General features: G+C 40.3%; 1 protein-coding gene across 2 annotated transcripts; it reads left to right on the top strand.

Moving 5' to 3' along the window:
• socs4 (suppressor of cytokine signaling 4) lies at positions 1–11748 on the top strand. Of its 2 annotated transcripts, XM_013276973.3 has the most exons (3): positions 1–7517; positions 7960–8153; positions 8755–11748. In XM_013276973.3, the coding sequence occupies exon 3, from the start codon at positions 8775–8777 to the stop codon at positions 9963–9965; it is 1191 nt and encodes a 396-aa protein (XP_013132427.1). In that variant the 5' UTR covers positions 1–7517; positions 7960–8153; positions 8755–8774; the 3' UTR covers positions 9966–11748. The 2 variants fall into 2 exon arrangements, with proteins under 2 accessions (XP_013132427.1, XP_005458952.1); XM_005458895.4 differs by having other exon boundaries at positions 1–8153.

Below are 11748 nucleotides of genomic sequence, written 5' to 3'. Positions count from 1 at the left end.
ATACCCTAGATAACTAAATCCACAGTTAACAATCAGCCATAACCACAAAGTAACACTGTTGCTTCACCTTCTAATGGTGGCCTGTTTGTATAATGATGAAAGATTGCAAAGACTGTAAAGTACTGCTATTGGTTGAATGAGTCCACTATCTGTAGACCAGTAGGTCTTTGTGGTGGCTGTTATAATAAGTTATGTTTATCAGCTAACAGCTTTGTTCGTTGGTAAGTTTTTTATTGTACTTGTAGTTCACATTTCCTTTGAGAACTCTGGTCATTTTGAGCCAATTTTACACAGAACTCCCCACAATACAGAGGGCTCCTTTTGGACATAGATAAACAAAATAAAAGGAAGAAAGTCTACATAATGACAATATTTGGAGAAAATGGACAAGGATGACACTCTGAACTAAAGTGCATACAATAATTAATCAACACACATTATAAGCATCAACAAGATTTTTCTAAGCTGAACTTGTCTTCTGATCTCTGACCCCCTTCAAAGGAAGAACTTCCTTCCTTAGATCAATAAAGTGATACATTGTTTGTTTTTGCTTTAGTGGCTGGACACTGTGTGACACTGTATTGATCGTAGGAAGGAAGTTATTCTTCCTGCAACTGCATAATGGACTGACACAGAAAAAAAGCAGCAGTGTTTCACAAAATTCAGTAATTACTTCTAACAATGACAATAAGCAAGAATATTTTTACTTTATCGCACATGTGTGTATTTATATCCTTCTGGGGACATCTTATTGACATAATACTTTTCCTAATACTTTACCCTAATCCTAACCATTAAAAATGAATGCCTAACCCTGACCCTTAAGAGGAGGATGCTGACGAGAAGAAGAGGAGCCAAGGGGGAAATAGGATGGTACAGCCGATCCCTAGGACCGTGCACTAAAGTTTGAGACAAAATAAACTAAGCCAAAACTATAAATACCTAACATAACTTAATTGTAACCCTGACACTAAAACCACATTTTTAGTCTCAGAAATGCCTTCAGACCGGGATTTTGGTCCCCACAAGGGCTGTCGCTCCCCACAAGTATAGTAAACTTCCAATTTTTGGTCCCCATAAAGATGTTAATACTTGTCCCCACACACACACACACACACACACACTCGCTCTCATATCTCTAAAGGCCATTGTCTCACAGGCTTTCATCTGGCTCTAAATTCTTTATTTTATTTTCTTATTTTTATTTTTATTCATCATTTCAGCCGAACTCAAACATCTATATATTTACTGATTATGTTCTGATCAGTACTGAACACAGTTAACTATCAGAAAATTCACACATGATTCATAATTTTGCCTTTAACCCTTACAACATTTAACATTATTTTTCTTATTCAAAAGTATAAGGATGGGTTGGCAACATAGTTATTATCTTGTCAAACTCAGACATGAATAAAAAGGTCAAGGATGGATCATGTCTACACACACGAAATCGACACATTAGAATAAATGTTTTTACTACTCAGACTTGTATTTTTGATGATTAAGAATAAAGATGATCTACTTACTAGCAGATAGGGAAAAGCTCTGTTCTAGCACTCTGATCATTTTTAAAACATAGGGTTGGGTGACAAGTTCTTTTCTCCCCTCAGGTGTGATGGTTGGAGGGGGACACTTCAGACTCGCTCTACTTCACATTATATGACAATGGACATGGTGGAGGTCTTTATCAGGAGAAAAAGCTATAAAATCTATGAAAATACAGTCAAAAAATTATCACATTTATGCTGCCCTCCACATTGTCTAAAGTCTTCCTGTGGGCCAGTTTGGAATCTTTGCTGTGTGGTTTTGTGAAGAATAAAAAACTTCTCCTCAAAAGAAGGACTCTCAAATTGTTGGCGTTTCACTTTAAAACCTGTTACTGATGACATTTTTCAACTGATAAACTCCATCACACAATGATGATACCAAGGGAGAATGAAGCAATGCCTGTAACAGTCAAGACAAGTAAGTTCACCATGCAATGAATGAGACAGGTATACCCAATTGGCACAAAACACCTGTCATTCAGTTTTGAAGATTTCCATAAAATACTATGAATTCACAGCGAGGGTAAACTACAAATGAAGATGGGCTGCCTGTGAAACTGAGCCACTCTTACACTAGTGCAGCCGGTGCTCACTCTCCCTGCATCTGACTGTTTCTACTTAGTGCTCCTGGGTTTAACCATGTCCGTCTTCAAACCACACCAGGTTTGCCCTTTACAGTGGATTTCTCAGCGATCACATTTTGCCATGATGACACACAGACAGACATAGTCACAGAGTGAAAACAGTATCAGCTATGGTGTCGAGGCTGCTTATCAGTGAATCTTATTCCATATGCCATGTGCTTTCTTGTATGCTCAGGATTTAGATGCATGTGGCAGTAATAAGATGTAATTAGGTTATCTAGTTGGATTCCCATCCTCTTCATCCTCTTAATATTGATCACTGCTACAATGTCCTGTCAGGACGTCATTACATAATGGGCCAGTGGAGTGTAAAACAGTGTTAACTTACATCCTGCTGTCTCATTCAACTGGAGGTTATAGAGAATGACCCACCAAACCTCTGTTTCTCTCCACTTTCTGAATCAGAGCCACCCTTTTATACTTGCATATTTTAAGATAAGCAGCATGGTAATGATTTTTGGAAGAGGTTTCCCTGCAACATCTATGCACCACTTCCTTTGGAACTGAAGCACCTAAAGAAAGCCATCATGGAAACAGCCTTGGCAGCTGAGACCAGCTCTAAATGGCTGTGGTTGAAGAGAGCTCACAGATGGAACCCTTCTGTAGATGAAGGCAGACTGCCTTTTGCTACCCCACTTAAGCAAACCATACACGTTAAAGTGAAAAAAGCGAGACACCTGCTGATGATGTGAAAAGGTTCTCAACATACAGGAAGCTCTGACCATTCTCCCATCGAGGGACACCAAAGAAATCTAGCACCACTATATTCTAAATTTTTCACTATGATTAAATTTTTTTCACCTTTATTATAAGATACTTTTTTACTGTGGATATAGTGGTCAGAGTTCTTTTTCTAGCTCATCTGTGGTATTTAATTAGCAATTTTTATATTGCACATGTACATAGTCTATAGGGTATGCACTATGTCAGTATCTGTGTATGTATATACACTGAGTCACTAAGTCCAATGACCAGCCTAGCTTAAGTTACGCGCTTTCTAATATGACATAGAAGAGAAACCTCTCTGTGTGCACCTTACTTGCGGGAAACAGAGCGCCGGTAGGCATAAATAAATCTCCCTGGAGGAAAGTCGATACTGTGGCTCACATGTCTAGGAGATGAATATCCAAGCCTGTCTGCATCTTAATAGCTACAAAGCACTGTGTATATCATACACCTAAATCTGCACTTTAATATGTGGAAGAACTACTAAAAAAGGAAATACAGCAGTATCAGAGTGAAAAAAATAACATTTAAAGTTTTACTAACTAAATGTACTCAAAAACATAAGCGTCTAAGATTTGTCAGCGTGGAGAGGAAGTTTGTCTTTTAAAAGTCCTCGATGTGTTAAAAAGAGTAGGGTTAGTAGCAGCCTTGCCATCAAGTGTTACCATCTCTATCAAAGCAGAAGTTTGGGCACTTTGCTGGTCCGGAGGAATAAAGGTGTGTATTGACACAATACAACAATCTTCCTAGAAGTGGACATTTCATCAAATTCAACATAAGGTCAGACCAGACCATACAATGCTCAGAAAAAACTGCAAAATCCCAAGAGCGACATCTCAGGTTCTACAACCTTTATGAAAATTCATATTCTTGTTATGAACTTTAACATGATAGTGAAATATTAAAGTTTATAATAATAAAATTAGGAAAAACACTGAACTAGTATGGCTTGTATGGAAGTGTTGTAAAGACATAATATAAACAGAGCATGGCTTGTTTGCAAAGTGCCAACTAAAAAAGCAACTAAATAAAACCTGCAAGACTTTTGGAACAATGTCCTTTGGACAGCTAAGCACACCATATCAAAACAAACACCCCGCACTAACATCAAGCACTGATGGAGTGGTGATGATTCGGGCTTAGTTTGCAGCCACAGGACCTGGCCATCTTTTGGTTGACCATGATTCAATCAAACAATTATAGATACTCCTGATTTCAACTCATGTTATAAAGTACACATGTCCACAGAATCAGTTTCTTCCATCCCAGCCTCTTCACCACTATGGTCAAGACCGAACAGCTGTCAAAGGACATCAGAGACAAGATTGTAGAGCTGCACAAGGCTGCAATGGGCTACAAGGCTATCAGCAAGAACCTTAGTGAGAAGATGACAATTGTTGGTGCAATTATTTGGAAATGGAAATGGAACATAATTCCCCTTCGGACTGGAAGTCCATGCAAGATCTTGCCTCAGGGCTTGAGGATGATCATAGAGAAAGGCGGTGGACCAGCATAAAACTACATGGGAGGAGCTCATTAATGGGACCACAGTCACCAAGAATACCATGAGTAACATGCTACGCCAGAGTTAATTGAAATCTTGCAGTTTAAGGTTTAGTTTAATTACTACATTTTCTAAAAATGTGTTTAGTCTATTTGCAGGAGCTTGGAAAGAAAGCAAATGAACTTCTTTAAGTTTCTTGAACTGTAATTTTGTGGTCATGGCTTTAACTATAAAGTGATGGGCTAAATTAGCAGTTATATCAATTTCATTTTAAATCTACGATAAAGTAGGCCATTCCCATGGGGTCAGAAAAAAGATTGACTGCAGAAAAGTCTAGGGCAAAGCAACCTTTTGGATATCTAGAGCTACAGTCTCAATTTCCGTCCATCCATCTGTGCCTTGATTAGCTGTTGAACTTAAAAATGCATTAACTATGATCTCGATCCTACTAACGCAAATTCTTATTTCACTTCAGCTTAAATTACCCTTCCATCTGCTGAGCAGATTTATATTTGTTATAAATGTCAAATTCACCCATAAAATGTATGCGTCTGTGTCAACATGCCCCAAGACCTTTTCAATCTCAGTGGAGACTTTAAAAATATAAACTAATCAAAAGTCTATTATTTCACTTCACAGAACATGCAACTACATATTGTATATGCTTCCAAGACTAGGTCGAAACAAGGTAACTCAGGCTATAACATACCTAACAGTTCCTCCCCCATTACTGCACAAATGTCAGTGAACAAATTTCTGTTATAGCCTTCATATAAAACATATACAAGGACAGTAACTTCTCCATTCATTCAAAGCTGCATCAATTATTCATAAATGCTCCGACTCCAGGGATCGATACCTCTATAATGTGGACTGATATGAGCCCCTGGTCGAGTCTTGGCTGCAGCAAGTTAATGGGCAGACTAGATTTCATCCACTGCTCGAGCCACTTCCTTCACAAAACTCTGCACCACACCCCACTGACACACTTTATAAAATTACAGAATGAGGGGAGATATAAGAACAGCACAAAAGGGTCAAAGAACAGTAAATATGGTCAAAGTACAAGTGAGAGCATCCCCCAAATTTTTGTTTTGTGAAATTACCAATTATTTATCAGCTGAGGGGTGAAACCTGATATGGCCCTGCGTAAAATTGTAAAGTAGGCATCACAAAACTGAGAAAGAACTTAAAGTGGTTTTAGGAATCCCCAAAATGTATTAGATTTGAATATGCCCCACGACAGACTGGCGACCTGTCCAGGGTGTACCCTGCCTCGCCCTAAGAGAGCTGGGATAGGCTCCAGCCCCCCACCCCCACAACCCTGAAAAGGATAAGATGGATAATGGATGAATGGAACTGGCTTGATTATCATGAAATTAGTTTTGAAATTTAGCTCTCATCAGAAATAACAGCAACTACTGTCATCTTTCCTTGTTTGCAATAACATCTTTTAAGGGTTTTGTTATGTTTTTTTGACCAATACTTTTTGACATTTTATGTGTATTATAGACATTTGTCATCACAGCCATTTTAAAATGAAATAGTAGGTAAACACAGGTGTTTCTAATCACATTAAGAATGCTAGCTAGGAGTTGCTAGCTTGTCATGGTAGCAATAGCATGAGGTATAGGAAGTGTTTATCCACAGAAAAATGATTAAGGTTGTGACACCATTCAGTGGCTTCTGTACTGGACACATTTTGATACCTTACCACTAGCATTGCACAATCTAATTTTTTCCTTACCTGGGATGATTGAGCATGCATCAAGACTTTACCACTAGCATTTTATCTCCTGCCATGTTTGTTTTCAGAAGGGACTATGCAAGCTGTATGTGCAACTGTATGGGTACAAGTATATACCCATCATTCCATTAAAAATGCTTCAAAAGGCACAACTACAGTAGAGGGGTCCAGTTAGGTAACTTGAATTAGGAGAGGTTAGTACTAGTTAAAAGTTTACTTTTTGACAAAGCTTATAGTTAGGGCTGAATCAGGTGACCTCCCTCAGTTACACTGCAATATGCTAGGCTGCTAGGGGCTTCCCACAAAGCACTAAGTCTTTCTTTTTCAGTCACGTTTTTCACTCACTTTCACTGTGTTTATACAACACATTTAATAATTAATTAGTATTAATCTCTGCCTCGGCTCTCTTCCACAGTGTGTCTTTTCTCTGTGGTTGCAGCATATGGCTGCGCCTGCCTGAGCCTGGTTCTGCTGGAGGTTTCTTTCTGTTAAAAAGAAGTTTTTCCTTTCCACTGTTGCCAAGTGCTCATAGAAGGTATGCCAGATTGTTGGGGTTTTCCCTCTGTTGTTGTAGCATCTTACAATATATATCTTACAATATCAAGTACCCTGAGGCGACTATTGTTATAAATTTGTTGCTATGTAAATAAAATTTAGTTGAATTTAACTTTAGGCATGATAAAAAGGAGTTAAATATGATTTTAAGTGCTGTTATGTTCAGTATATTTATATGGGAGTCTGTTGACCCTCTTTTGGTGCCAGTCTCTAGTGAACTGCAGTTTTTTGCTTGTCCACATTAGCTTCCTTTTTCAACCTGGAGTTTGCTGCTGGCTTTTACTCCGGCCATGGATTCCCAACCTAGCTCATAACACTTTTTAAAGAGTGTTAGTACCTTACTAAGGTTTTGTCATCTTTGTAAAGTTCAGATGTTTCATTTTAATTCTTTTACGAAGTTTTGAGTAAAATAAATTGATCCGGTTGTTGACCACAACACATGGTGTTATTATCCTGTTCAGCTGTGTGATAATGTGAAAAGCATTAAATATTCAGTTAAGAGGAAGTCGAGTGTCACTACATTATCTGAGATGTCAGGGATTTATTGATGACTATCCTTTATCTCTTTGAGCAGAAAGGGCACACAGAAACTCACTCACACATTAAACCACTGGGAGTAATATTATTTGTTTGATAGATGTAGTCTATTTGTTTCATGAATTATAGATCTTCCAAAATGTCATCCAGAGCCAGAGGCATGTTCCAACTCACACACTGTACACATGACATCATACTGACAGATGAGTCCTTTCAGCAGCACTTTCTGGAAGTTTTAACTGGGAAACTCAAAGGTTAGTCAATCAATAAGTAAAGCTTTTTAAAATCCTTCCTTGTTTCCTCCACAGAGCTGAATCATTAATCAGGCGTACAGACTGCCTGTAAATCTGAGGCATAACCTCCTCCACAGACAGACTTAAAGCTCTTCATGAAATGCGCTTTGATCTTTTAGGTTAAGCTGTGGTCCTGGTCAGGTTAAAGCAACTCAAAGCAACATAAAGAAAAAATTATGAGCACGGATAATATATATCTTTTGTGTATGGACCAAAAAATACTCACTGCTGTGGTTATCTTTGATCTTTTTGGGAGATGGAATATATCAATGGACATGTAAGAAGGGATGTAAGACAGAAAGGAGGATGTTTCCATCTTAATCTGAGACCGCCCTCTCCTTGCCACACTACCCTCAACCATTCTCCTGGCTCGACCCCACTCCAACTCTTCTCATTCATTCAGACCCGTCCAGGGCGGAGAGGAAACTGCTGCTCCCTCAGGGACTTGGCATCATAATTATATAGGAAGCAGAGCAGTCTGTCGGTTATTAGAGGGAAAGAAAGGCTGCAGGCTGGTCTTGTGCATGGACACCAGTGTGCAGTGGACAAGTGGTCATAACATGGATGTGGAGCTCTATTTCTGACACTGTTAGGAAGGTAAGATAATCTCATGCATTAATTTTCAAAGAGGTAATAGCAACAAAGACCGATTACCAGTCTGTGATGTTAAATCTCCTGCTGTATACAATCTGTTGCCTTTAATTAGATTATAGTGGATTGTCAGTGATGATTTTTGCAAACTGATGCAAATAGAAATGTTAGATATTAAACTAACACCTCTTGAAGTGACTTTGCTCTTGAATTATTTCTAAATGAAGCTTGAAAAGTCTTCAGCTTTGTGTGAACAAGTCTGCTCTTGTCTGCTGGATGTTTCTGAAGCCCTAATTAGATTTATTGCCACTGGAGATGATGATCAGTATAGGAACAAGCAGTGGGAGTCCACAGCAGCCTAGATTACAGAAAGTTCTTAAAGGGTTCTTTGTTGGTCACAAAGCACTTCTAATGGTGCCAGTTAGATAATAGAGCTTTATATTGATTTCTCTCATAGCCCATTAACTTATTCACCCCTATATCATAAGAAACTTTTTTTAGATAAACAAAGACACCTTTTAAATGCTCATACTCATATTCTGGCATATTTCAAACCTAAGACATAGTACAGTTGTCACGGAGTCTTCTGTTTTTGCATTTGTCACAGACTGAGAGGTGGAAGCAGGCATGTCAGAGAAGAAGCCCCGGGTCTCGGACACTCGGCCCAAAAGTGGCTTCCGCAGCTGGAGTGCAGACAGTTACATTTGGAAGGGGAAGAAACACTCCCGGAGCTCTCACAATGGGTCGAGCCCTGGAAGCATGGAGGCGGATGGGACAGAGGAGTTGGGTGTGCGGTCGTCATCCTGCTCAAGGAGGCGCAGAGAGAGGAAATGCAGCTGCAGCGCTCTAGGGGACACGCTGACGTCTGGAGATATCGATGTGATGTGTCGGAAGGCCTTGTCACGGCGCTCTCTGCGGCAGAAGTTTCAGGATGCTGTTGGCCAGTGCTTCCCTCTGCGCTCTCACCATCACCACCACCATCACCACCACCACCATCATTCATCAGGCTCCTCACGACCCTTTTCGGTGCTCTTCTGGTCCAAACGCAAGATCCATGTGTCAGAGCTCATGCAGGATAAGTGCCCATTCTCACCCAAGTCTGAACTGGCCCGATGTTGGCACCTAATTAAAAATCATGCTACCCACCCAAGTGCCCTCAAGGACATGGAGGCTCCCCTCAAACCTAGTGTCTCATCCTCTACCTCTCCACCACAAACTCCCATCTCGTGGGAGGACATCTGCTGCTCCCCTGGGCCTGGAAGCACTAGTCTGGAGGACTGGGACCCTTCTTGTGCTCACGGGGGAGAAGAAGGTAGCTGTGGACACACTGACTACATCCTGGTCCCAGATCTCCTACAGATCAACAACAACCCATGCTACTGGGGTGTGCTGAATCGCTTTGAGGCAGAGGAGCTGCTGGAGGGCCAGCCTGAGGGCACGTTTCTGCTCCGGGACTCTGCCCAGGATGAATTTCTCTTCTCAGTGAGCTTTCGACGCTACAGCCGTTCCCTGCATGCACGTATTGAACAAAACGGCAAGCGTTTCAGCTTTGATGTGCGTGACCCGTGTATGTACCGTGATCCAAGTGTGACAGGACTGCTCAGGCACTATAGCGACCCAGCCACCTGCCTCTTCTTTGAGCCACTCCTTTCCAGACCTCTGCCAAGGAACTTCTCTTTCTCCCTCCAGCACCTGTGCAGAGCAGTGATCTGCAGCTGCACCACCTACCAAGGCATAGACAGCCTGCCGCTGCCACCTCAGCTCAGGGACTATCTCAGACAATACCATATTAAGTGTGACGGGGCCTGTGCTGTGTGACTATCCAAAGCAGGCCTCATACTAAGGACAAGCAAAAGAAGCTCACCTTGGCAAAAGTACTGCCATTAAATTCTAACTGTGTTTGCTGTTACGTCAGGTTTAAAGATTCAGAACCTGAGAGGAGTTTGTCGATCTTGAGACAAGGATCTTGCTGTTCCATTTGCTGTGATGGCAAACAATAGCAATGGCTGTTTTTTTAACCTTTCAATATTTAGGAATGATAGCCTCACAGGACAAGAAAACAACCACTAAAGGGGACTGTGGTGAGACAGCCTGAGTGTTGACTTAAGCAAGCCAACACTCCATCACAGAAGATGTTAAGATCATAGAAATGTTATGGTCTTGAACCCTGAACACAGCTAGTGCGGTCAAATGTTTGGGGTAAAGCAACTCTGGGGGCATCTAGTAATATGCAAGCATTATGGATTTTTCACTGCATAACTGAACAAATTTCTACGCTTCATGATATTTTTTCCCATCCTTGCAATATATCTACATAAGTACTTATTATGCTTTTCTTGTTTTTTGTCATGCACATCTATGCACTGTTACTCATGAAACATTCATTCTGAAAGGTCAAATAACAAGGTCACCGTATGTGTAAGTAATCATTGAGAGCCAAAGGCTCAGGCTTCTGTCTGCTCTGAACACTCAGACCATTCTTTGGATCTTTATGATGTCAGTGAAAAGGGATATCTTTAATATGTCCATCTGAGGTATGTAGCTCTGTATGTGAGCAGCAAAGCTCCACCCAGCTGCTATTCAAAACTTGTATTTGCGATGAACAAATCAGACAAAATGCAAGAACAAATCAGACTAAACGAGAGGCCAAAAAGACGTAAAGCAACTCACGTCAGAGAGCGAAGAACTACAGGTCTGTACCCAAGCCAAGTATGAAATGAACACTGCAAAGCTACTAGTAGAGTCCAAGAGTACATATATAGAATATATAAGGTCACCTTTAAAGATTGATGTAATATAACACAAAATTCCAGCTGAATCTCTTTGGAGAGAACTGCTTTGTGCCGGATTGATTACTCGATCCTACACAGGAAAACTGAGTCAGGCAAATGGTCCTGACAACAAGGATGCTGTTTTTAATTTGGGCTTTTATCTGCTAAACAAAATGGGTTCAAACACCCTGCTGGCAATCAATACATGTAAGCAAATTAGAGATGCATTATGACAGGAAAGGAGACTTAATTAAAACGATACGAGGAGCACAAATGTTGTTCCTTTTGCCTTTCAGCTCTCAGCTGATGTGTTGAAAGGCAGCAATAAAATCTGCAGCTTTTCGTAAAAGAAACACACCAAATCACAGTTATTTATATATAAGTGGTTTATAAATTTCTGATCAAATGTAATATGATAAAACAGAAAACAAGCTACAGAGAGGAGATGCCCAAACATGACCAAAATTAAAGATATATAAAGAAGGCTTGTATTTATTTGAATTTTAAATTTAAAAAAGAAAGTAATATTTGAAGACAGTCACTGAGGGTTACTGAGCTGACATTTAAAAAAAAGATCCTCTTTAGTCTTGATTCGGGGCTTAAGAACAGCTAACCCCCGCCCACCACCACCAAACTCATCAAAGTAAGGACAGCAATGAAAGCAGCATACAATCAAACCTGAAACTAACTCGTGGCTAATGATGAAGGGCGGCTGAAACTGGACTGATGTGCTCTTGTCTCTTTGAATGCAGAGGCCAGTGAAATGTCAGCCTCTTGTTCAGCTTGTTCATTTGGGCTACATTCTTCTCTCCAGCCACGAGGTGGCGACA

This window comes from Oreochromis niloticus, linkage group LG1, assembly GCF_001858045.2.
Source record: "Oreochromis niloticus isolate F11D_XX linkage group LG1, O_niloticus_UMD_NMBU, whole genome shotgun sequence".
Lineage (NCBI taxonomy): Eukaryota > Metazoa > Chordata > Actinopteri > Cichliformes > Cichlidae > Oreochromis > Oreochromis niloticus.
Note: the sequence above shows the minus strand (reverse complement) of the source record. Positions and strands in the feature narration are given on the sequence as shown.